Source organism: Labrus bergylta, chromosome 20 (assembly GCF_963930695.1).
Source record: "Labrus bergylta chromosome 20, fLabBer1.1, whole genome shotgun sequence".
In the NCBI taxonomy this organism is placed as follows: Eukaryota; Metazoa; Chordata; class Actinopteri; order Labriformes; family Labridae; genus Labrus; species Labrus bergylta.
In genome coordinates this window covers 18752882-18780744 of record NC_089214.1, presented here as the reverse complement: position 1 = coordinate 18780744, position 27863 = coordinate 18752882, and the positions used below count along the sequence as shown (strand labels likewise).

The window sequence follows — 27863 nt, the reverse complement described above, 5'->3', positions numbered from 1 at the left end:
ATTCCTGAAAGTAATCTGAGATTTATCCTGCATGAAACGACAATGAACAGATACAGCACTTTGATTAAGTGGTTGGAAAGCTATCGATGCGTCTACGCTTTGATGATAGATGGCATTTGAGATCATCATCTTTCCACAGAAAACCTTCTTTAATTTGCTTTATTTTTATTTTGTCAGTCACCCACTTAATTGCTCACTTCACACATACATAATCAACACAGCTAGACTCCCTGGCTCATAGTTATTTCTTCTCTCCCTCCAACTCTGTCCCATTAATTCGGTCTTTATCTCACTTTCTCTGCTTCTAATTTTCTCCATCTTTCACTCTCCATCCCCTCCTCATTCTCTGGCTGTTTCTATCTCTCTGGTGACAATGTCCTGCAGTTATGAGGCAAGGTCAGAGAAGTGAAATCCATTTAAATACTGATGCAACTCTCTGGAGGCTCGTACTCAGCCTCCACAGCACTCCTCCCTCTAAGCCTCACCCACATTGATGAATGAATAGATATCCTAAGTACAGGGAATAGTTGTTGTGCATTAATCATTTGATTGGCACAGTGTTTTGATATTTTCTCACTGCCCCCAAAAAAAAGTTTATAGGGGGAAGAAACAACCTGTTCTTCATTGTTGGTAGGAGTAGTAGCTGTGTGTATGTAATGAGAGCCTGGGAAGCCCCTGTGTGTTTGTTGATCCCAGGTGCATCTACATTTGAAATGTTTCCACCCTAGTTTATGGCGCTCCAAGGGACCTGCCATTTCCATGTTTTAATCCTCTCTCGTGCTAAGTCAGGCGTCCATAAAAACACCACATGTTGCATGGCAATGAAACAGCTACCTCGTGTATGCACCCAAACTATTCCAAGGTGTGTGGGGAGGCCAAAACATATTTTTGTAAGAGGGATTTGTTTGGCCAGAGCAGTAGTCATATAATCGCTCATCAAATTAGAAGTCTTGAACAATCCTTTGGCTCGCCAGCTCTATAGATTTGCCATTATTTGTGTCATGGAGACCATGTTAGAGCTACTGTCATCTTTTTCTTAGTTTTATAAAGAGAGAAAAAACAGGATTTGATATTAGCCTTATGCCAATAAACCATTTAATTGTTTTATGTACATTTAAGATAGAGGTAAACATTTTGGGAATTACTTTCTTGCTGAGCGCTAGATGATAACTTCAGTATGAGGCTAGCAGCTGGCTAGCTTAGCATTAAAGCTGTAAACAGCTGTAGCTTGGCTTTTCCAAAGTGAACAGGAACCTCCTACATTTCTTAAACTTATGAATGGACAGGTCATGTTTTCTTTGTTCATTACATAGAGAAAAAAGGAAACAAAATCCCAATCAACCAAGGGTTATTCACCAGACTTTTTGTTTTCAAAACTTCCTGTCCTGTTTCGACCCCAGAAGTTTCACCTGGCAAAAGATTGAGTTAGCAATCAATATCTTGATGCATAATTGATAAGAATCCAAGACAATTAATTTGTAATATATGATTGATTGTAAAAAATAAAAAATAAATAAACACATTGTTTTTATTATTTTGACCTTAGTTTGATTTTGTTGATGTCATGAAATGATTATGCAAATATACCTTTCATGTGTTCCAGTTTGTTTAAACAAATCTCATTTAATCACTAATGCATCAGTTTGTGAGTCTGTGTCAGCATTATAACTCATCTACTGCTGGCTGATCAACAACACACAACCTGATTTATTTTTCCATTGCAAAATGAAAGCTTGTATATGCGTGTGAGACCCTCCCTCACATTGTAAAAATGAGAAGCCAACTATTAGTCAAACATGAATTCCTAATTAAGTGGAACGTATTTTTTTAATGCTTTTGATTATGCTCTCCTCCGCTCTCTGTCAGCTGCAAATAATTCTGATAATTTGGTTGTGCATCATTATACTCTTTTAATTGTATGGTTTTGAACTCCAGTTCTGCAGCTGAGTCACACATCCATAATTGTACTTTAACTACATCCCAAATACCTGCCACTGTGCTCCCATTTTGTCAATGAAACTCATTTATGTGTATTTCACTTTGCCAGGGTCTCTGTTAAAAATTGCTTATAAAACCCCCAAATAGTGAGATAATTGTTTTTTAGGAACACACAAAATGTAAGAGTGGAGATAGTGAAAGAGAAACAGGATGCATAAAGATAAATCAGAAGCAGATTTCTGTGTTTTTGTTACTATTTTTAAGTCTAAATAAAACTTCTCTTGAAATAATATAAAAATGACTCAATTATCTAAAGGCCTTGCAGGCATATTGTGCTCCTCTGTTTGACGTGTTTCTATGCACATCCACATTCAAGGTGCTTTGGAAAATGATAGCAGTTTAGTAACCAATGATTATCATTTAATACATCTTGTGGGAGTCAGTTTCTTTGTGACTTCCACTCTGTGAAGTTTCATAGCTTCCTGCTTTATATTTGCCCCACCTGTGCAAAGCCCAGCTTTTTGCCAGTCATGACGTCAACTTTTGTGCTTTTGCGTGTGTGCAGTAAATAGGCAGTGAAAGCAAAATTATTTCTACTGTGGGAATTACCATGGCATGTGGACATGTTGTTAACTTGGGTTGGCATACACGCAGTATTTGTTCATGTTAATGCCACACACAGATAATAAAAATGCATTTTACACATGGGCTTGGATCTTACATCTTAAGAGTATAGAAATGTACACAGAGGCAGTGGCAGACATTGGTCAAAGTTTTTACATGCTTACAACTGCTACAGATTACAGATTTTCTTTGTTCCTTTTTCAGGGCACATGAATTTTTAATGTCTGTCAGGATAAAGACAATTTCAACCAAAATCTTAAAAAATGTATCTGGAGAAAATGACCAATCCTACCTTTAAGGATTGGTTTTGCAGTCATCCTTATACGAAACATTAACATTGTAAGCTATGGAAAAAGGAGTCTATGTTGTTATTGGAAACTCCATGTGTGCAAACCAATCTGAAAACCAAATGTTCAGAAGTTTCCTTTTTTCAGAAGTAGTCAGAAGTTTTTCAAACCAACCTAGGCTGTGTTGTTGGCTATGGCGAGTATTTGGTAGGAGGAAACGTGGTCTAGAATCGTAGATTTAATCAGGAGCAGTAAAGTAATCGTATTGACGCTATACATTGAGGATTACTCGGACAAGCCTTGAATCTTTTCTTCCCAGGAGACCAGTGTTTGTGCCGCATGTGGAGCTTTAAGCTGAAGTTTACTTTTTTTCAAAGATCATGGTCTAGTGTTAAATAATACATTTTGGTTCACACATGGCACAAAAAACTCTTTGTGCATACAGTATGTGTATGAGTTTTGCACACCTATCACCATCTAAACATATTTTAGCTACCTCAATAACAGCTACCTACTCTGACACATTCCACCAACCAGGTCATGTTAATCTGCAGGTAAGACATTTAGCTAGCTAAAGGTGTCTTCCAATTAGCTTGAAAAATCTGTACGTTTTATATTCCAATCCTCTAAACGGAGCTGGTTGTGTAACTCATAGCAGACAGATGACAGATACAATGAGGAACAAATCAGCATTCTTCAAAAAAAAAAAAATGTAAACAAAGCTGAGGTATCCTCAGTCCTATCTCTCAACACTTGAGATAATCACACTTCCATAATCACCACAACACTTTTGCCACTGAGAAAACAATCACGTTATCTGTCAATCTTTTAAGTCTATTTCCACACTGTATCCGCGCTTCCTATTTTTCCCCAATAGCAAACCATTCTTCGACTGTGCGAAAAGACATGTGCTTTTAGTGCTTTTATAAACAATGCCTGTGGCCCAAATACGAAAGTGACGGGGAAAAAATAACTTAATCCCCCAAATAAAGGGATAAGTCCAATACTTTAAGTGGCCTAAGACTGCAGGGTTTAAGCCATCGGGGCCATGCAAGGGGATTCTGAGGGTTACCTTAATGTCCTCGGCCCTGGAGCTTTCTCACCATAAATCTGCTCTTTAAGATGTAACACCCCACTGTACGCTTCGCCTCCCTCCGCTCCTCCATCTCTCATTACCCTAGCCGCATCTTAAAGGTTTAATACTTGTCCGCACTTGCTATTCACTTCTTGTTATTTTTAAGACCACAGCTCCTGCTTGTCGTTATGCCGTACAACATTTAGAGACACAGCCTGGAAAAGACAGTCAGCAAGATGGTTCTTGCTCCATCCGTTGACAGATTTATGCTAGTTAAATATGATTTACAGGCGTTTGCAATTGGTGGCAAGGTTTGATGAGTCCTCTGCAACAAGATTTGATGACATGGGAATGAACAACAAATGTTTCAAAAGTGAGACAATGAGTGAACAGCTTCTGGCCCAGATTTCACAGAATCATGTAAAATACAATTAGAGTAATGCTCTGTGTGCCAATTCTTGCCTGTTTAAATGGCTAGTTTAATCTCAGGGCCGCTATGCCACATGCTATCAGTCGTTCACGGGACAAGCTGTGATATTGGAATGAAAAACATTCTGCGTTCCTGTGAGACAGAAAAAAAAAAAAAAAGCCAAAACCCTCACACGCCGCCTTCCCCTTTTTTTTCTGCATTGTACTTTTGTAATTGGAGATGCCATAATGAAATCAATTCAGTGGTGAGAACAGATTTCACATCATGTTACCAGTTTGCTTTGGAAGCCACCACCACATGAAGACGTCTAAAAATACCCCTCTTTCATGCATCATCAATATCTTCATTACATGAAAGACGGGCGTCAGGTTGTATTTGCTGTCTCCATTTAATGTTACTTGACAGGGTAGCATCTTGCCTGTGTCTCTGACACACTGCTGTTTTGTCTACTCTGTAATTCCACTTTTGCAGACATGCGGAAAAGCATTTTTTTTAAACCACACGGGGAAGCAAGAAGTGATAAAGCTTGGAACAGAAAGGGAGCGCCTTGATCACGACAGATCATAATAGAGAAGCAAAGACAGATTTTTTTCATATATTATAGTCTTTCTGTTTGTGTTAGAATGAAGACTCTTGAAGAAACACAAACTTGACAGTTTAATTGCACACTTTTCAACATCAAGTCACAGCAGAAATGCTTTCTTTGTGGTGACCTGAAGAGATGGCATTTTATAACATGTGAGGCTTCTTTGCATCATGTAGTCATTTATTCAAAACATAGACAAAAACGACTTTAAAGCAATCATAACTGACCATACCATTATGTCATTTTGTTCTTTTTAGACAAAGTTTCATGGTGCCTTTAATGAAAAAAATGATGCAATGTTCATTTCCTTTTTTAATGTTGCATCATTCCTCAAACAGGAGATATATAGTAGCTTCAAATCTTAACAACACTTCTGACTTTACAACAGATGTTTATCCTCTGTGCTCGAGTTTATTCCAGCCAAGCTATGAATATTTAACAGGACAAACTGTTGACTGAGCGTTTTCTGAATGAATCTCGAGCTCTCCCATGTGTACTGTACTCTACACCGCCGCTCTCATGTGCATCCACTGAGGAACTTGATAACTTCAAATAATTTAACACTTCAGGGAGCGCACCCACCTCACAAGAACAGCGAAGATGTTCTCTTTGTGTTTTAGAGGTAACTGTGAGTCGGTTCATATTTCAGCAGCATTACGAGCAGCTAGAAACACAATGCTGCATTTTGATGAAAGTCTAGCCTAATTATGATTTGGTGGTGGTGGGGGGCAGTACAATTGATTCTTTTTTTTTTGTTTTTCGGCTTTAGGCAGTGTATCATTTTCCCTAGATACACACTACAAAGTGAATTCCTACTGTGTACTGGGACACAGTGGTGAGACGCAGGGATGTCCACGGGCAAAGGCCTTAAGTCACACCATGTGATGCTAACCATAACTGTATACACCTACGTTAGCTGTGTGCTAATTACAACACAACCAGACCATATGGGGTCATTGGTGACTACTTGTGCTGTGTACTCTCCTCTCCCTCTCCTCTCTCCTTCTTCCTCCTCTCCTCTCCTCTCCTCTCCTCTCCTTCTCCTCTCCTCTCCTCTCCTCTCCTCTCCTCTCCTCTCCTCTCCTCGCCTCCACTCTTCCATCTGTGCCCTCTATATGAAAGGGAATAGTTGAGCAAGCTTGACAAAGGGCGGCACAGAGGAGGCAGAGGTGCTGAGGGAGGCTGAGCACTGCTGGAAGGGATTCCTTTGTGGTGTGTGTGTGTGTGTGTGTGTGTGTGTGTGTGTGTGTGTGTGTGTGTGTGTGTGTGTGTGTGTGTGTGTGTGAGAGAGAGCACATTTGTGTGCATGTGTGATGATTTAAATACTACATTAGGGAAATATAGTATTTATAAAGTAGTAATTTACTGAATACTTCTGCAAGAAAGAAAGAAAAACTTGCATGTGAATATAAACCTGATGTTAAGAAAACAAAAACATTTACTCACCCTGAAGTTCATAACTGCTGAAATAAATACCTGCTGACGTCAACTTGATGTCATAGCATTGAACATGTTTATGTTTAAAATGTCTAAACCGACATACCTAAGCTCACACCCTTTCTCAGGAACAGCTGGCAATAAAATATGATAGGATACAGTACCTTACCGTATGATACAGTACGATATGATACGACACAACTCGATGCAATACGATAAAGCGTGATAAAATACAATAGGATATGGTACAGTACATGGGGAGAAAGGATGTACAGTACGATACAATACAACATGATTCAGTTTAATGGCCCCAAAGCAAATTCTGTCTTATAGTAATGGATATTTGACAGTTTACAGGTGACATACATTTTAATGACTAAAAGTCTGTTTGATTGAACTTTGAGGATGAAGCAAAAAGGAAAGAAAACACTTGTCACTCGTCCTCGTGATCTGTCGGATTCTCCTCTGTCTAAAACAGATCCGCGCTGCCTGGACCCGTCTCTCGCCCCTCACGTCTCTCCGACCGAGCCTGCCTGGCCCTTCGCATGCTACCTTCCCAGCTGGGCCTACCGTTGCCTGGGCAACAACAGCCGCATAGAGGCTGGCGTGGCTCCGTTCGGCAGCTCGGCCTCATTATGCTGCTGCTGGCTTTGATGTGGTTTGTGAGGCTCTACCTGCATTACTGCAGCCAGTGGCTCTACCTCCAGGCCATCGCAGTTCCTGTCAACAAGTGAGTTTGCTTCCTTTGATATCACCTTAAACGCACACACACAAACACACACGCACACACACATATATTGGGTTGGGGGGGTTGTATGGGTACACACACACACAACAAAACATAAACACTTTCAGTGTGTATACACACATCTCTGCTGACATAAATCCCCTTCCATTGGCAGATACATCCATAGATCACTGAAGCACATGGAAAAATTGTAGATACATACACACACACACACACATTCACTAACACACACCACAACAGACACCAAAATGCAAAGTAAGTTTGTGGTGAAATGGGATGTGGAAGGGGTAACGAACACAGGATGTGCAGTGTTTCAGAGATTGTGTGTGTGTGTGTGTGTGCGTGCATGTGTGCATTGGATACGCCCAAATCATCTGCTTGGAATCCCCCCATTAACATTTTAACAAGACACACTCAATATTAACAAACCATTGCTGGGGGAGTTTGTTGATTTCACCACACAGCTTTAAGTCCCAAAAGGCTACATTATTTGGAAGGAATTTATTGTTATTATTTGGTGCACAGCATTGATTATAAACAGCAATAAGATACCACAGAACTGTTAAATCTCATCTCAATAGCATATGGCGCTGATTTAATTCTTCACAATAAAACACGTTGGCTGCAAACACGCACACAAGCAGGTTTTTATTACAATAACACAGGCCTGCAAACATCATGCATTAAATCATGGAAAGTGATACAGAGGAAGGAGGGAGGAAAAAAATGTGGCTGGATTAAAAAAAAAAAAGAAAAAAAGAAGGATGTACTCAGGGGGTGGATAGAAGGTTAAAAGAAAAACAAAAATGTGAAAACAGAGGGGGTCAACATCGGTTGACAACTTCCACATGTCCGAATCGCCTGCTCTCCCTCCAAGCATTTCTCTCTCCATGCAATGTCCAGATCTCATGGTGCCCAGAGAGAGAGAGAGAGAGAGAGGGGAAAAGTGACAGTCAGCGGCTATGTGTGGTGACAGGCCTCCCTCCCTTCTTGTGTCTATCTCACTTTTTTTTTCTTCTCTCCGACTCTCTCTGTCTGTCTCAACTCTTTCTGTCTGTCTCTCTTTGTAGAAGGACAAAGCTTCTCTGGCTCCAATTTTGCTTCAACCACCTATGAGCGTTCCTCTCTCCTTTGGTGGTTATATTGTTTTATACACAACGACAAGTCAAAGTATTAAAAGAACGGTCTAACAAAGATCTTGTAAGTCTTGTGTTATCAATACCAAATGGTATTGAGGTGAATGAAAAGTCATTCTTATGCTCAGCTGCCCCTGACAGTATGATCTTATATATTTTGTTCTCAGGATGTAATTGCTAATGCACCCATGCGTTGGCAGTAGTAGGTGGATTAAGTACTATCTGATTGGTAAGTGTACTATGTAATGATGTGACAAAGCCACATAGTGGGTATTTAAAATATATCAATCCATACAACTAGTAACTTAAACAATCAACCAAATACATGTAGGGTGCAGTAGAAACAAAACGTACATGTAAAATTCACAAATGAGTGTTGTACCTTTAAGGGCAGTACTTGTGAAGGTTTACTGAGATGCTTTCCACCATTGATCAATATCTGAATATATTTTGGAACATGCTAAAACCATGACAGAAGTATAATTCATGCTTGTTAATGTTCTTCTTTGCAAGATTTTTTTTCATTGGCACAATGCATATTACACGATGCATTCAAATGTATGTGTTCATTTCTTTCTTCATTGAGTGTTTTGAAAATATATAGGGAAAATCAAACAAAAAAAGGAGTCTAAATGTGTAACATATACAGATTAATGCTGATGTATTTGCAATACAAATAATAAACATGAAAACAAGAACGATCCATCAACTCATTTTGAAAGTTTTTCATGCAAAATCACTTGAATGGACACCAAATGTGTTTGAATATGGAATAATGCTTCCAGTTTTTGATATGAAACAATGCTGCTGATGCCAAAATACAAGTCTAGTGTATTGGACTTTTGTGTTTCATTGTATCCAATCAAGATTTAATAAATACAAAATATCTGTTGTCATTTTTGGAATGAGATTTCATGATGTAATTTCTTTGGAAAATGGAAGCCTACAACATTAGAAAATAATTCAAAGCCCTCCATCTGAAATAGGTCATTCGGCCTGGTAATCTCCTTTCTCTAAAATGACTTTTGCAGGATTGAGTTTTCTGTGTTAGAGAGATCTGCCTCAGATAGAACACCGATGGACCTCCACTGTCAGATTAATGGACAGAATCTGAGAGATGCTTGACTCTTGGAGCAAATCAGATGGAAATTAATGAGCAAAAACTGGACCTGTCCTCTCCCACCACTGGCTCTACCTCCTCCTGACTGATGGGAAGATTAAGAAACTCATGAGGCTTGCTGTAAACAGGGAGCGTAACTTACTATAGGAGGTTAAAAAAAAACTCTCACAAGTTTCCAATGATTTGCATAAAGACAGGTATAAATACTGTCACAGTAACTTGTGGAATTTATGTTTGATTTTGCCTTGCTTTGGAATCCTACACAACAATGTTCCCCATGATATACAGAGCAGTAAGGCTGCACAGCCACGAAAACCACAAATTATAATGTTAATTGTCAGCAAACTCATTAAATATGATTGGATCAACCACCAACAAGCTAACAGAGAGTGTGAAATGCTGGTACCAGATGCCCTTAAGCTGCATTGCATCACAAACACAAATCAACCGCACACATATTGACACACACACACACACACACACACACACACACACACACACACACACACACACACACACACACACACACACACACACACACACAAACATACACACACTACACATTTGGTCTACCAACTTGCGCATCACCAGCCTCCTTTTCCTCTCCCGCAAGATTCCAGTTCCACGCACACACGGTGGACCTGGTGTACCAGGGCTCTCTGCTCCACACCCGGGAGGAGCTGGCGATGGTGGTGGTGGGTCCCCTGACCTTGAATGCAGTAACGTTCCTGCTGGTTCTGATCAGATGGGGCTGTCAACAGATATTTGGCTCACTCCCTTCCTTCACGTCAAAGTTTATCATGGCTCAGGGAGTGTGGACAGTCCTCGACCCCCTGGCAGTCTTTGCAGTGGACGCCGTCCTCGGGGTAAGTCACTTAAAAATAACTTGGACACTTGTGCACTTTAAATAGGAGTTCACTTTATCTTGGCAAAGTGACTTTAGATTACAAAAAAAAAAAAAAAGGGGTGGGAGAGGAGAGGGTGGGAAATAAATGTGCAAGGTTAGATGAGTGTCGTTTTTGGGCGACGGGAATGATTCGGACTGTTGTCGACTGAATCTCTTGACAAGAGATCAAATCCTGAATAATTTGTATATGAATTATCTTATACTTAAAAAACAACTCAAAAAGAAACCTTCCAAGCCTTTGTGGTGTTTATAAATGAAGAAAGTCAGCTATGAGGGACATAGAGTGAAAGGAAAAGCAGCTGACCAGTATGTGACACACAGTCCTGAAGCCATCATGTGGTCTTCCTTCGATCAATCTCTGTCTTCAGCTGCAGCTTCTCCGTATTGCATATGTCCAGTCTTATACATCTAACACTTACTGATTCGTCTTTTTCTTCCCATCTTTTCATTCAACCTCTGTCTCCTCAGCGTCTGGCCTACAGCCCGGACACACCGGTGGGTGATGCAGCCAAGCTGTACTGGCACTTCTATCGAACCGACCAATCAGGTGCAGCTGGAGTGATCATCACACTCTTCTTGTACGCAGTCCTTTTCCTGCTCTCCATCACCATCCTGTCCATTTACCTCCTCAGGTGAGACATGCAAGAAGATGGTGGCCTGATTGTCTTGTTTGTTTTGATTCTTCTGACTTAGCATTACATGTATGAGCGATACTTTCTGTTAAGTGAAAGAGGAAAAAGGAAATAAAAGGAGATATTGTTTGTTGCAATCGTATATAAATATAAACCTTGTATTTTTTTTTTGCCAATCTTCTCTAGCTGAACATTTTTGACCCAACATGGCTCCGTACCAACTTGGAGCAGTGGCAGTTACTGTCAATTCTAGTTCCAATGGCTTGATTGAAATATTCATTTACCTATGGCTTTGTGTTTAACCTACCTGACAGTTAAAGTCCTGATAGTACTGAATTGACACAGCCTGTAGGGACAGTCTGCCAATGAAGAGGAAGACCCTTCCTGAAACACTCAGGCCCTCACCAGCCTTCACTTCTCAAGCACCCACTCAGGAATAACTCTAAACCGTCCACCCCCACAGCCGCATCCCATGTTCTACCGCATCCACCATTTCTTTCCCTCCTCTGTCCACAGAAAACCCCACACACAAAAAAAAAACAAATGTTGATCTAATCCTTTTTGATTTTAAAGTCGCATGGAATTACTTATGCAGTTATGCATCAACCTCACACATACACTCACTCACATACACATTGAATTAGGTGACACAAAAGCAGAAACTCACACATGCACCACACAGTTGCTGTTTTTGAAGGCACCATACGGGTTGGAATATTGAAAGCGTTTCTAATTCAAAAGTTAGATGTGTTTTGATATAGCGTGAACATATAACCCCCTTACATTATCCGATTAGGCTGAGTGTTTTGCATGGTTGGTATCACTGCAGGTTTCATACATATTGAAATGGACTGCATATACATGGTGGCGAGCATCTTAATGCACTATGTGTTCCACTCATGTCTTGCAGATTGAGGTCAGCCATCCTGAAACATTCTCTTGCTTGGTTTATATTATGTTTGAGCATCTTAGACTGTTTTAAAAAATCCCCACAAAGCCTTTATGTTCTCTGTGAGGCTGTTAAAAGCTTTGGAGCTTGGTTAGCTTGGATAACCAGGAAAAAACAATATGAAAAGTTTGGATCTGCTCTTGTTCATTTGAAGAAGGCTGGTCCTTGACTGTTCAGTCAAACAGTAGCTAATTTAGAATATTAAAGGAGACCCCCTTACATATAAACTTGAGCACCACTTATGAGACATTTCCAGCACAACATATGATTATTGCATTTTTAAATAATAGAAAGACATTATTTTTGCAGCATCAATATGAAAAAGTAGAATGTCAGGGTTGATAAATTAGTGAATAATGTAACACAGTTTTATCCAAGGTGAGCTCTCCCACCCTCGTATAAGAGCAAATTCCATTAAGGGCTCCAAATGTAAGGAAACCCTTATTGAATTAATCAGTTTGAGATTGGCGGCCGAGGAGAGGGTGCCATCTAATTTCAGTAAGCGGGACGCTTATCGGGCTCCGGCTAAATGGACAATATTAAAACAGCAGCCGGGAATAATGACTTCTGCCACTCAGCCGCCACACGGGTTTGTATTGAATGTAGGCCACGAGGCTGAAGCAAGGCTGATAATTTTATGGGTTACAGTTTCCTATTGGCTGCAAGGAAGGGGCTCTGACACAGAGCGTGACCTATTTCTAAAAAAATGCCCCAGGCTATATGTATAGATAGAATGGACTGTTATCCTTTTTTAATTACATTTTAGGCAGCCCTTATTCACTGGCTGTAAAAATACACATCAGCGCAGTGCTTTACACCTCTGTCCCCTGGAAATTTAATAAACACCACAAAGAATAAAGTGACATTGATATGGGTTTAGTTACACCCAAAATGGTTACACAATAAAAAATACTTAGTTTGCATATACACAATGAGTTAGTTCATCTGCATTGTTGTTGGGTTTCGGCCCACATGTGTATTCAGAACACAACTTTTAATGTGTGTACTAAACAGCATACAGTGTGTATCTACTATATACTATTTGAGTAGCTCTTCTTGAAGGAAAACTCATCCATTGGTTTCTATGTCGTGTAAAATTCATGGATATTCAATTTTTCAATTCAATTTTATTTGTATAGCGTCAACTCATAACAAGTGTTATCTCAAGACACTTTACAAAAAGCAGGTAAAATACCTTACTCTTTGTCTGTTAACATTACAAAAGAGCAGGTAAAAAGACCTTACTCATTATTATGTTACAAAAAGCAGATAAAAGACCTTACTTATTACTATGTTACAAAGATCCGGCCTATCCATCATGAGCACTTTAGCAAAGCAGCAAAAGTTACAGTGGTAAGAAAAAACTGCCTTATTAAAAGGCAGAAATCTTCGGCCGGATCATGACGAAACAGCCTTCACAGGCCTAGACTGCGCCGGGCTTGGAAAGGGATAGGGGAGAGATGGGATAAGATGCAGGAAGAGGGATCGGGAGCAAGGGGGTGGGGGGAGGCAAACCGTCCATCATATGTGACTGGTAACTTGGAATCTTTTCTTTTTTTCCTGGAAATAAAATAAATATAGAAGGCATATTCTTGAACTTCACTATAAAAACAGTTTTAGATTAGCATATCATAACACAAACAGTCCATTCATTGATTCCATTATTGTACTGTGGATAATGTATATGTTTCATTTGTCAATTTATATGCATAGACCCTTCCCTTTTATTCCACCAAAGTGGTTTGGTAGTGTATATTCTAAAGTATTAGATTTCTAAAATGGAGTCCATAAGTTGACCTATGTCCTTTAGAAGAACCCCTTTACTGAAGGAGAGCTAATGGGAGCCATCCTCATCCAGGTCAAACCAGATACAAGTAACACATAGGCAACTTGCATCAAGGGCACTGGCAACACAGAGACCAGAGACTGTTTTGATGCCAAAGATACAGAGATGTTGAATTTCTCCAAGAGAGAGACAGCATAAATGAATGAGAAGCACAATTCAAGTGTAGGATGAAAATGAATGCATGCTATTCCTGTGTCTGAGGTCAAGATTCTACAAACATCCAACTCCCGAGAGTGATGGGGAATGATGCTGGGTTCAAAGCTACGCACTGGCGTCTTGTATAAATCCCGGTCTCCTTGATGTTGGTTTTATTTGAGAGTTGATTACCCTCTGACAGGCTAGAATCTCTATGGAAGGGCACAAGGTCTGCCGGTTTTGATGGTCAGCCAAGGCATTTGTTTACAGACATGGTGATTCTTTTTAGGGGTTGGCTGCGTGCACCCTTGTGTGGTAAAGGAAAAACAACACTTTGGCGATGTGCGCTCATCTGGAGGTATGAATCAATACGCCTTTTGCTGTGCAGAATGTTTGCTTGTGACTCAGGCCCGTCTCTCCAGACACATCTGCAACCAGCACGTCTGTTGCATCTGCCATCTTTGAAGCTCAGCATTAACACTGAAGAGGATCCCAGGATCTGACTCCCACACATTAACAGATGTACAACCACGCAGACACACAGTCAAACACAGACAGCGCTACAGTCAGCTTGTGTTAACAAAGTGCTTCCCACTCACTGGCCAATTTTTTTGATTCCTTTTTGCGCTTTCATTGTGTTGGAATTGATGTATTATATATTTATAGAGCATTACTCTGCAAACACGCTTTGTGTAATCAATAGACGTTTCATATGATCTTCCAGCAAGTCGGGATTATTGTCTGTTGACCTGATCCACAAAAGACAGCCAATGTGGAAGTAAAAAACTGGACTTGATTCTGTTTGGCACAAGTAGGTATTTACAATCTGACCTTAGATCTGACCCGTATTTGACCCCATGTGACTTTTCAAAGGGCAAAGACAGTGATTCAGCACGGTGCAACTCCTGCTCCAGTTTCTCCTTCCTCACGTCCTTTTTCACCTCATCAGATTCCACAACAATGGCCGCATGCTGGACGTCTTTCAGAGGCTTACAGCCAAGGAAGGGACGTACTTCCTGCCTGAAGACCTGGAGCTGTCCAATCAGGAGCTGAGCTACATTGTTAAGAAAGCGGAGCAGTGGAGAGGCTTTAATGGGGAAAGGCGTAAGGTAAGCATCTCACCACAATGCAGCCTCTCCTGTCTCTCTAAGACAATGGTCTTCTCCTCAAACCCTTGATGATTAATTGGGCTAATGGAGGTTTCCTTAACAAGAGAATGAGTCAAAGGTCACATTTATTCATCTCAATTTTCTGTGTCTATGGTGGGGGTCATTCCCATGTTGTAGAGTAAATGGAAAGACAGGCTGAACAGGATGAATGTGGTACTCAGAGGAATGATTTTTATTTCATGGTAGCTGTGACGCTCTCACACCGTATTCCTTTGGTCACTTTAACAAAGATATTATGTCCAATAAGGTATATAGAATACACTCGTTTTATGTCATTACATTTTCTTTAGTTACATTTGAGAAAGCTGAGAATTCATCTCAGAGGTCTTTAGCTCCATTCTAATTAGTACAAGATAATTACCAAAACAGAATCCCGGCTAGCGGGCTGCCTGATTAGTCTGTGGAAACCAATTTCCAAAGATATTTCATTAAAGAAAGACTGCTCAATCAACACATACTTGGGTGCATAAGTTACACTGGGCGTTCTCTTAATGTGGACAACTCAGTGTCATGGGAAACACAAAGTCCCAGTTTGCATAAATCCATGTTTTCAGAAATTATGTCTTGATATATACTGGTGCATGTTTGACAGCCCAGTGTAGGTCGATAGGGATGACACAGAGAAGGGCAGTGTATTAGCACCGAGCCTACACCGGAAATCTTTGCATAGTGATTGAAAATGTGACTTGTTGAGATAAGGGAAATGGAGCACAGCGATCAAACTGCAGTCCATTTTAATTTATTTTGTAGGATTTGTTAGTGGCACACATCGCTCGGTGTTCTCCATGTTCATTAACTCCCGTGATCTTTACTTGTTCATATGGCGGTAAAGGGGGAAATAGAACCAGACGCATAAGTTGGTTATCTGTTTCTCATTAAATATGGACTAGCTGATGTTGAAATGATGCCCATTTTGCCTAAAAGGGGACTTAAACAGGCTTGTTTAGAATTAGTTTTTGTGAGTGTCAAGCTGGCTCATATCCCTTTGAAAGTCTAATTACTACAATTCAACTTCCTCTGTTAAGTTCTGAATTGACTCATTGGTCACATTTAACTGTAATCTCCTTATCAGTATGACTGGATATAATTTTGATAAATGAAAAAAAAGGCACCCAAGAATGGACATTTCTCTTGTCAGTAAAAACATGGTTACCAATAATAAATACAATGCTGTTGTCTTTTGACATATTCATTTCATTTTACAGTCACAGCTTTACAGTTTACATTTTAAAATTGCTTTTCATCTTTGCAACAAGTTCTATTGTTCACTATCTGTCATGATAAAAATCATAATGAAAATTATCCTTTTATCATTTTACTCAAACTTGATCCAGACTGGGATCATATACTGAAACGGATTTTAAAGAGGATTCAGTCTTGAATCCTCTTTATAGTCTTGTTTAATGCACGACTTACTGCATGCACTGAATGTAAAACAGCTTTCCCCCTTATATGTCCTTTAAACACACGTCTTGTAAGCTCTAATGAACTGCAGCCCTGGCTCTGAGAGGTGACTACACTGCTGCTAATGGAATGGTGATGGTCCTGTTTATTGGGAGAAAATTAAACCTCCCAATGTTTGGAGACTTTGAAAGAAATTAAAGCCCCAAAGTTTGTGATTAAGAAAATGCTTCATTTAGCTGCTGATGGCCTCTTGCTGTGGTGGCTCTGCTAAATCATCCTCGCATTACTGCATATCTCCCTCCACAGCAACAATTACAGCGTACTTCATATTGTCCCTAATTTGCTGTTATTAAACTGATATAATGCTAACACGTTAACACATTCTCCAGCGTGATGAAAATTTAGGGTTATTGCATTTTATGATTTTACATTATTCAAGTTGGCCATTTTTCATCCAAATAAGATGGGCCTTGCCATTATTCCATAATTATTGTAACAGTTTCTCCCGTGAAAAGGGTCACTCTCCCACCTCAGCAAAGACATATCCCTATTAAACTAATTTGCCTACATGCAAATTTTTGTCACTTTTCCCTCATTAACTATTTATCATAGACAGGAAAAAAAATATTCATGAAGCCGAGCAAAGGAGCAGCCCGACAGAGCTGAAACTAATATTTTGCAACTCTAATGATTTTTTGCATCCTTAATTAGATAGAATAAGGTTGATATGATTAGGTCAGGATGTAGTGTTTTTCATTAAAAATACATTTCAGAAACTGTATTCCAAATGTGCCCTTGCAATTAAATAATGAATCCGACGCATTCCCTATTACGGACCCAATTAATATCAGAGGCAAGGGCGTAATTTTAATAACAGTGGGCCACGAGGCCTTCATTAGCAGAGTGAGAGAAAGGAGGGATGAGGGGAAGGAAAACAAGGCACACACAGGAACAGCAGCAGTCTGATATTGAGCCAATTTTACAAAGTTATTGAACAGCACACTCTTTCAAGTGACATTTTCCACAAATCAGATCTGGGGAAAGCAGGAAGTGAAAATACCTGCTGTTTGTTTTAGCCTTATTTGATGCCAGTCGTACTTCAGGTGCCAGACAGGGAAACTGAAGTAAATCATTCAGAGAATCACAAATTGAGGTCTTTTAAGATTAATCTTAAAGTAGGTCATATGACACAGCAATAATGTTAAAATATGTGTTAACCTATAAAACCTACAAATTAAATTCAAGAGGTATGTCAGCTAGTTTAATGTGCTCGACCAGCTGACCCACTTTATTTCTACATTCTGCATTTTCTTGCGTCTTAACTGGTCCTAACTGGTAACATCACAACAACTTTAATGGAAAACATGACAAGTAGACAGTCTAAGACTTTGATCATGTTGTTGATGGGCTCTATTCAGTGTCTGACACATCATAGGATTCTCTATGTCATGGGCATGATCAAGATGTTCCTACTGTGTATGAACGGCACATTCAAATGTTAACGTATATGTAAGTCAAATAAACTGCCAGGTGATTACAATCCACGAAGTTAAAACTAGTCATGTGGCTGCACTGTGTTAAGAACCCAACAAAAATCTGTCCAATGCCGTTTCTCCCTCCAGCCCCAAAACAATAAAAAATAATTCACATCCAATAACCAACGTTCAAATGGCCCATTATTATCACTTCACTTTCACTTTCTCACCAATTAACTTTATATTATAGATCCATCCATGCCATATGATAGTTTGAGTTGCTTTGAGGTTTAAATATGACTCGCAGATTGAGATGTCAGCAGGAGAGTGCAGTAGCCAAGCAAAAATGTTTAATGAGTCAAGTTCCAATGTACCTGTGTGCTCTTTGATTTGATCTCAGGTAGAAGTGAGAAAGAATGAGTTTCTAGGAAAGATCAATAGACTCAGATATAGTGGAAACCAAGCCCCCAGGAAGTGCATCAACTGTTAAAGCTAATTTAACATTGTGGCCGAACCTGGTATTGCAGCGTCTCGTGATACCATTGGGCGCAAATAGACTTTTTCCCATGAGTATAAATCATTGCATCATTTTTTTAAGGTACATCAACTTCCCAATACGAACCCTTAAATAACCCTTCTTAAAATCATAAGTCCTAAAAGTGTCAAAATGTTATCAAAGCCAAATAGATATTTTTGTAGACATAATGAACGCAGATCAGAGCAATGGCACTGCGACTCCAAGTAAGCATGAGTTTTGGGCACAGTATCGCAGAAGATCCAATACTTACACATGGAAGTCAGAGTTTGGCTCTGCTGCATCTATTCTATTACACATACATGGTAGAGGGGGAGGGGGGGGGGGGTGAAGCTGACCCACCAATGATGACAATTTTCACATTAAAATTATTCAGGATTTACCTCACACTTCTGTCTCCCAATTGTATTTACTTATCTATAAAATCCCACATCATTAAGTGTGTAAATTCATTAATTTGTCCAAAAAACTGTAATCAGATCAACAGATTAGTGCTGTAATTAAAAGTTAAAAAAATGTACTCGTATGAGCAAACAACCAGTGAAGATTGATTTAAGTGGCATTGTGACAGCGTGAGTCTTCATATGTTTTAGAATAGAGGCTAACAGAAGATGCAGAATGGACCAATTAAAGGATAACATATTTTGATAGGAAACTGGAGTTGACACTGCACCTTTATTTTGAAAAATAAAACAAGTTTTAAATTTAACAAAACTACAAAAGTCCATATAGTGCTACCATGCTCAGAGCTAGTGAGTGCACTAGTATGCTACAGCTTCTGCTCGTGGTTCAGTAATGAGCCCCATTAATTATGTAAAGGCAGTGATGCAGATGGACCTAATTAATTGTCTCCCGTCACCCCCTTGATTACTGTACCTGGAAGGGAGGTGTTAATTTCTGTAATACTTAAGCAGGTATGCAAACTGTTTTGTCAGAGCCTCCGCCATGACAATGACAAAGTAGAGAACCGGCGTACCCACTGCAAATGCTCTTTTCCTGTTAATTCATGGAAAGGAAACTTTCCCAGTGGTGGTGACATTGTGATAATTGAAGGAGAGAGGGAGAGATTAAAAGAAGTGGGGAAGTGTGGTGGGAGGGAGGAGGGGGTTTGAGTGGTGGCCCTGGAGATGTTTTCCCAACTTGATTGCATCAACATTTGCGTACCTTCGTTGCCGTTTGTCTCCGTATGTCTAGGTAATGGGTTTCCAGCGGGCAAGTTTGGGAACACCCAAGGTGCTATGCAACAGCAGCGTGGTTGGTGGGGAATAAACCTGTTGAGAGTCAAGCAGCACAGATTGGATGGTAATGATAACCGGAGTCTAGAAGGCTGGCTGTTAATCATAGAAGATGTGTTCTCCATCTTAACATACCGCAGTGACATAATTGTACCATCTGACCAATGAGGAACCAGGGCCATCTTTTCCCACAAATTATCTTGTGACATTAAAGAACATTTGTTTCTATAATCTTATTTCCACAGTTAATTCAGCAATATTCTGTTGCCTTGACTCTCAAAATAAATCAAAACCCAATGTTATTTAGCTGAAGTTATTCACTGAAAACACCTAAAAACACAGAAGAGATGTAGGAAAATGTTCCTTTTCACTTAAATTACTCTAAATGAGTTTGTATAAATGTAAATAAGGACTTTGAACATTACACAATCTGAATAACCTCTAAACTATATACAAAACTATTTAAGTTGAAACCATTTACAGGCTTACCTCGACACTATACTTAAAATATACATGTGTTTCACCTGCTTTATTTACCACTGCATACAATACAGTAAAGTGAGGTTTAGGCCACCTGGGATTTTTAACTCCCCTGAAAAAAAAAGGAAGAGGAAACTTTAGTGAGAAAAGGGGGACAGAGGGAGCAGTAGGCTGTGACAGGATACACAGGAACCGCTGTCACACAACAATAGAACCTTCAGCTCCTGAACAGGAACCCAAAACAGCAACACAGGAACACCAGGAGATGAGCAGAGGAGCTGAGTGCTTCAGTAGCAATGGAGGGTCGACTGGAGTCAGAGGGCAACTATTGGTCTATGGTGTGTGTGTGTGTGTGTGTGTGTGTGTGTGTGTGTGTGTGTGTGTGTGTATGTGTGTGTGTGTGTGTGTGTGTGTGTGTGTGTGTGTGTGTGTGTGTGTGTGTGTGTACACGCATGTGAGTAAGTGTGGGGTCACCAGAGTCCTCCCAACCTCCCAATAACCTCTTCCAAAGAAAAATGTGGCCAGTGTGCATGCATGTGAGTGCATATGGGTATTTTGCTCTGCTGCCTGTACAATACAGTGTGCATTTTGACTGTGCATGTGTAAGGATGACTACAGTTTACAGTGCACACAAACCTTTTTGTGCACTTGTATGTGCATGTCACATTAGAGTAGCTTCTTCAATTACAGCGGATGAGGTTTTTTTTTTAGTGGACAGCGCTGAGGGCCCCAATGGCCTGAGGCGATAGCGAGCAGGCAGGCAGGCAAGGACAGGAGCGATGCAGCAGCAAGCACAGCTTTCACAGTCAGAGCATTAGGGAGCTCAATATGAGATATGACTGCAAAGGCTACATGCCTGTGTTGCTGAAAAGGTCATGGACTTTGCTGGGCAGCAATGTGTGAAAGTGGTGCTCACTGGTTAAAAAAGAAGAACAGAAAAAAAACAGATAAAGCTCAAACAGATGGACTCTCTCACCTCTATCCTAATTCAGAACTTCTAGACAAAAAAGTGCATCCATGTAAAGTGCCCAGCAACATTCAAAGCCTATGCATTAATTAAAAAAGAATACACGTTCTGTCTGAGATGACACCATTGTCTTTAAATATACAAGAAATATATTTCCACCAACAGCTCTGAAAGGAAACACTTGCTACTGTGAGTGAATGGTGTACACATTTACCACTGAAAAACCTTTTCCATTAATTAGCTTTGAGATGTGAGCTGTTCTCCATTAGTTCTGTCTTGTGAAACCATTTCCAGTATGCGTTGATTGCTGTGATTCTCCTACCCCTTCTTTTACCTCTGATAGCACCTGCTGAGCCCTTACAAAATAACCATACCTGACTTTCTAAAGAAGCCTGAGCATGTGAGGGCAAGAAGAGATATTACCAATGTCCCAGTTCCATTGATGTAACACACAAAGCTTGGCAAAGTAACTGGTACCAGGCAGAATAAGGCAATCAGCAAAGCCCTCCCTACAATTTGGGTTGATAATGTATTATGTAAGATTGAAATGTTTTTTCTCGATGGGGGGGGGGGTTATTTTACATGTGAGGTTTAAGAAATTGACATACTGTTTTTTTTACCCTATCATAAGCAATATATAAACACATCAGAGATGTTACCCATTGGTTTCAGATGCAGACTTCTGAGGCTCAGTGGTTAGCATTTTTTAAATGGTGTCTCAAACAGACTTTTGTTCGACCTAGAAACAGGCAAAGAGGTGGAGCAGAGGCTCTTATCCCTCATAAAATCCTAACAGAAGAGTTATAAGATAAAGTCACCCTGCCATAAGGTGTGTCCCAATCAATAAATTAACTATTCAGATGAAACACATTTTTTGAATCAGGACATAAACATTTCATTTCTGCTGTTAAAATGAAATGGACTTTTTTGAATGGATGTGTATGGGACTTCTGGGGCTATAGCAGCCAGCCTCAAGTGGACACTCAAGGAACTCAATTTTCAACTTGTTCTCTCGATGTGAGCCCTGTGATTCACTAGGGATGAGTCCAGGCTTTCCTCTGCCTCTCGCCCATTGACAGCTGGGTTCAGCTCCAGCCCATGCGACCCCGAACAGATATGTAAGGACATACAGTAAATAAGATAAATAAGTACTCATATGTTAAAATTCCATTGATTGATTTTTGAATGTTAAATGTATGAAATCTATATTTTTCCATTAAATTATTCTATCCAATAACAGGGGTAAAAAGTTTCATTTTGTAAATGTCAGACCAGTTGTTATATTTCTGTGACCCACTGTAAGGGCAGTGACCTCAAACTCTCTACTGTAATTGTGAAAGATTCCCAAGGTGATGCATTCACTTTGCTCAAAAACACTTCACTTTAATGTCTCATCCCGTTTCCAAATAGTTCCAGCGGTACAAAGCAAGAGAAATAGAGAGTGTTCCAGTATGAACTTGTCGGTGTGAACACTTTAATTACAGGGAGTGTCAGCCACATTGCTTAATGTGTCCCTCACAATTAATCCAAGGAGAGGATGTCATTATCTACCAAAGCCTGGGCCTGGGCAGCTTTTCTGATGGAAAAAAAAAAAAAAAAGAGGGAGGGGATGAGACAGCGATAAAGTGAAATCCACTCAAAAGATGGAAGTGCTTTAACCATAAGGTCGATCTCTGTGTCACACAAAAGGATCAAGCTAAGATTCTTGGAGATTATTCCAGAAGATTGTGCTCTTCAGATGTTTCAGACAATTGCCTCTTATGACTCCATCAATGAGGTAAAGATTTCCCTTTAATTTCTTCATAATATGAAGCTTCGCCCGTCAGCTGTCAAAACAAGTCCAGCTGGAAGAAGTTAGAGAGACTCCAGATTTAGAAACCTTTCCCTTCTTCTCCCCATCATCTATTTACCATCCTTATTCTTCCATCAAACTTAGAGTCAAGGCCTTGTGGTCTGTTGCTTTGTTTTCTCATGGACAGAAACAGAAAGCAACAAATTGGACTATTTTAGAATAAATTGAATTAGAGCTCTGCAAAAACAGAGCAACACTGAAGAAGACAGCAAGTGTCAGGTGTTTTCATTACCAAAGCACCTGGCAAAGATCTGCTGGGTAAAAATAGTTTGAACCAGAAAGTTTATGATGCTGCTGATGCTGTATGTTTAATTTATGAGGATGTAATCTTAAGGCAACACATGTCAATTATGTCAGTTGAGGAAATGTTATGAGTCCTGTGCATATACAGCCCCTGACTCCTCAGAGGTTTTTACAGCTTAGACTTGACAGATCTGATCCTTTGTGACTGTCTGTCGTTAGTCACTTCTTTCCCCCTTTTTCCCTTCCTCTCCTTCAAAGAGTTTGACCTTGACCGCTTCCTGCGGCCCGGAGGGGATAAAGAGGGCCCGGTGATCGTGACAGGTGTCGCGTCTTAACAGCCCCACATGACATCCTAAGGAGAGATAGACTTTTTTTTTTTCATAAGGGTTTCACTTATAACCTTAAAGAGACATGGCGTGTGTTCATGTGTGCATCTGAGTGTGTGTGTGTGTGTGTGTGTGCACGCTTACAGTACCTATGTGAGAAGGAATGTGTATGTGTGTATCACTCATTCCCAGCTCCCATTTTGATTATTGGCTTGGATACTTATCACCTCCAGCCTCCGAGGCCTGATTAGGTTGAAGCTACTCCAAAGTCAAATTTTGGATATCAAAGGCAACACTCAACTTTGGCATCTGTCTGCAGCATCTTAATACCAAGCCTGGGTTCCTGACATGTTGAGAATTGAGCACAACGTCTTAAAAATTTGTACAGTTAGTAAGAAAATGTGGGGTTTTTTTAGGATTTCCTGAGGGAGGCATGTCTACAAGCATTGCTTTAGCCAAGTATTTGGTATTATTGAGTGATCAGTGTAGCCTCAATTTAATAAAAAATAGGACCTGTATTGAGTGTGTGTGTGTGTGTGTGTGTCTTACTGAAAAATGTCTTAGTTTTAGTCTCTTATACGCTCTCATTAAGAAGTTGTTTTTTATTCTTCATATTGATCCTTTATTGGATTTCTTTGCGAATAGTTCTAATGATATAAAACATGCACAACGTCAATGTCGCTCAGAAAAGTGGGTCTCCTGCACAAGAGGCCCATGTGTTGAACTTTTACACTTCTTGTGTTCAATGTTTAGATCACCTGTTCCTATCATCCCTGACCTAAAGAAAGATTAAGATAAATGTAACTTTCATTGCATTTTAACGGACATTATTATAAGCATTCAAAGCACACAGTTGCCTTTATTAGGTCAACTTGCAGGTAACTTTAAATATGCTTCAATATAAAAACCTTATAAGTGATCACTTCAGGGCCCGGGATGAGTCAGAAATGGCTGAAGTAAAAGATGGGATATCTGAGTTGTTTACTGTAGGCTGGGAGTAGGCTTTATTTTCTGCAAAGGAGATTAGTAACAGTGAATTATGCATATCTTATTTTCTGGATTATCTCAGGCACTCAGAGATACGATCTCTCCGGATGATCTCTTCAAAGTTGCTCATTTGATTCTGAATGTAAATATAGTCATTGTTGCTTGTTTATCTTTTCTCGAAGTCCAATTTGGTCCGGGCTACTTTCGGATCGGGTGTGTTATTGCACTTTAACTTCAAGCTGAAATATTTATAGTCGGTGATCTTTGCTTTACAACCTCAGTAATGAGAGGCGAGTGGATGAAAAGCCACTGTAGCGTACTTGCCATTTTATCACTCTGTGTGTGTGTGTGTGTGTGTGTGTGTGTCCCTGCATGCAATATGAATGGGTGGCCTGTCTTGTCCAGTGGTGCGTTTAACCAGACACAGACCTTTGCTTCAGCCAAATCAGGCCCAACGCAGACAGTGTGCATCCATGCCATTTTCAAGCTGCTTCAATTATTTCTGCCGACCGTCCACATATTGGCCAAATTTACAATAATAGCATATCTATTTCCATCCTAATGGCTGACATTTCTTGGCTTATCCATGCATGTATGTCGGTGGTCTTTTATGCTTTGTGGTTTTGTCTGTTCCAAGCCATGTGCAATGTGCTGTACCCTGTCTTGGCCTTGCATCTGTATGTGTTGCATCAGGTCAGTTAGTTCATACATATGTGCCTGTGTACACATGCATGCAATGAAATCTATGAATGAGCAAGTGCTTGTGTGCCGTCTGACCTCCATAGATTGTGCATTAAGTACTTCGGTATACTGTATGTGCCTATTATTTGGAATTTGTTTGTGAATGTGTGAAACACAGTGCATGTGTGTTGCATGTATCTGTGAGCTTGTGCTGGAGTGTTTGTGTGTGAGTGTGAGTGTGAGTGTGTGTGAGCGTGTGTGTGTGTCTGTGTATGTGTGTGTGTGAGCATTCCTACATTCAATATGTGTCTGTGGTATAAACAGAGTTCTCGGCAAACAGGCCTTGAGCCCGGGCCAGCTCTGACAGACAGGGTGGTGGTGGTGTAGTGGAGGGATTGACCCTCTATAGCTCAGAGAGCCTCTGCACAGTACACTCCCCCCCCCCCCTCCCCCCCTCCCCACACACTCATCCACCTCCCTCCCCCCTCCCTCCCCCAACTCCCTGCTGCCTAGCCCCAAGCGCCCGCAGGCACTGGAGATGCACGCATGCGTTGCCTCGCTGTGTGAGGCTTTGTCTGTTTGTGAGCAAGGATGTATGTGTGTGTGTTAGCATGTAGATGAGTGTAAGTGTGTTCGTGTGTGTGTGTGTGTGTGTGTGTGTGTGTGTGTGTGTGTGTGTGTGTGTGTGTGTGTGCATGCGCGGTTGAGGATCTGTGGACAAAAGAAGCAACCATGTCTACCTCTTCTCTCACTTGGCAATAATCATTGATGCTCCTTTCTGCTCGATCTGTGCTCGTGTGCCCGCTGCATTTTCATGTTATGGCTGCCTTTTGTTTTGAAATGTACAAAGAAATCATTGTCAAACAGTTGCACCTCACTTCTGAAAAAAAAACATGAAATTGGCATAAAAATGATTGTTGTTTAAATCAAAGTTTAGCTTAAAGATACAGCTTTTATATAGTATTTGATAAAGTTGAGAGCAAATAAGCCATACAGTGCTTAATGCTGAACAATACAGTGTTGCTGTAAAAAATGTAAAAGCAGTATCCATAAGCAGCCTTAATTGTCCTAATGTACAGTATTCATTATCTTGATCTTATCCTCTGTATCTTTGGTCCTTATTTGTAAATAGCAAGTGGACAATATTACTGCACACATGAGTTTTCTAACAAACAGGTCCTGTTGGTCAGGATACATTTTAGATGAACTTGTTTTTTCTTATGGTAAAAACAAAGTTTAGTTTAAAGGTTTTGGATAATGAAGTATAGACAATTGGCAAATCTGAAGCATGTGATGGGTGCTACCAAGTCGGCCTGTGTTATATGCTGCAAAGCTGCTCAGGATCCAAAATAGTTCTTCCCTCCATGGTCCTGCCAATGCTTGTTTCACTCAGATCTGCCTCATTTTTTGCACATCTACATTTTATTACACCTAGTACCTAGTACCTAGTACTTGTACGTTCACCCCCCCCCCCCCCCCACCAACAACAGTCCCATGTCCAGACCCAGCCATACTTCTCCTTTTACTCCAAGTGAAGCCAGTTTAAATAGTATGAGTATAGTATTCCTCCGTATCACCACTCCTCTTCTCAGTATTAATATAATCAGCCACTTTACAATCTCCACATCCAGCTCCGTTTCCTATTCATTTCGGTTTCAAAGTGCTAGAACCAACAACAGCCTCATTCCATGCACCAGGTCCAGAACCAGCACCATCCTCAGCTTTCTCCCACATCAAAACCTATATCCCACAGTGCTCCAATCTCTTCCCCAAGTCTCGGTCCCAACCATAGTCCCAGCCACAGCCGGGGCTTCCATGTGCGACTGACACATAAATAACCAAGCCTGTCCGCCACCCAGGCAAATTCAAATGCACCTGTCAAAGTGATGAAGCACCCGCCCGCAGGGAAGCATTGTTTACATTTTCACTCCACTCTTCACAAAAGTGAGATTCTAATTATTTTCACACTGTAAATTAAAGCCAAGTGGGACAGAACTACAAACTAAAATGATCATGGCGGTGGCAGAAGAAAAAAAACACAGCCCGCCCATGTATGTTTTGCGTCGGGAAAAGGTGGGAAACGGCTGAAGGAAGTGTGAAGCTGGGAAATGGAGGGAAGGTCAGCAGCTTTTGTTTTTAAAAAGGGGAAACAGTGCGAGAGACAGAGAGGGGAGAGAACAGAGGTACAGCAATCTCACAGGCTGCGTCGAATGTCTACTTGTGTTGTGCTCACTACGGACAGGGTCCAGAGAACTTTAAACAACTGGCATACATTATTCCCTCACCGTTCATACATTGTAATGTGCCAAAAATGTGCTGCAGCATTTTTTATATAAAAATAGGACATGGATGGAGAAAGAAACACAGAAAGGTTGAAGTAGAGAGACAGAGAGAGAAGGAGAAAAGAAAGATTACATTAGTCAATGGGAACATGCAAATGGAAGGTAAAAATTAGACGGTGGCATGGGGACCTTGGAAAGAGAGAGAGCCTGAGCGGTAATGATGGCTATCTAGTTTGGATCAATCATTAAGGGATCAGGGGGACTGACAGGCTTGCTCGTGCCCACGCCTTAGGCTCCTGTGCTGGACAGTCGCCAGCCCGGCTCAGGCTTCCTGCTCACTGAGACTTCTCTGTCCCTCCTGCTTTCACTACAAACAC

At 40.5% G+C, this 27863-nt stretch overlaps 1 protein-coding gene across 1 annotated transcript in view; it reads left to right on the top strand.

The window, feature by feature from the left end:
- ofcc1 (orofacial cleft 1 candidate 1) overlaps window positions 1–27863 on the top strand; it is a gene marked incomplete at its 5' end in the record, with an annotated part of 75715 nt that overhangs the window by 35467 nt on the left and 12385 nt on the right. Inside the window, 4 exons of the mRNA XM_065949163.1 lie at window positions 6856–7107; window positions 9995–10247; window positions 10757–10920; window positions 14800–14959. Coding sequence (XP_065805235.1) covers window positions 6856–7107; window positions 9995–10247; window positions 10757–10920; window positions 14800–14959 — 829 coding nt within the window. The remainder of the gene's footprint in view (window positions 1–6855; window positions 7108–9994; window positions 10248–10756; window positions 10921–14799; window positions 14960–27863) is intronic.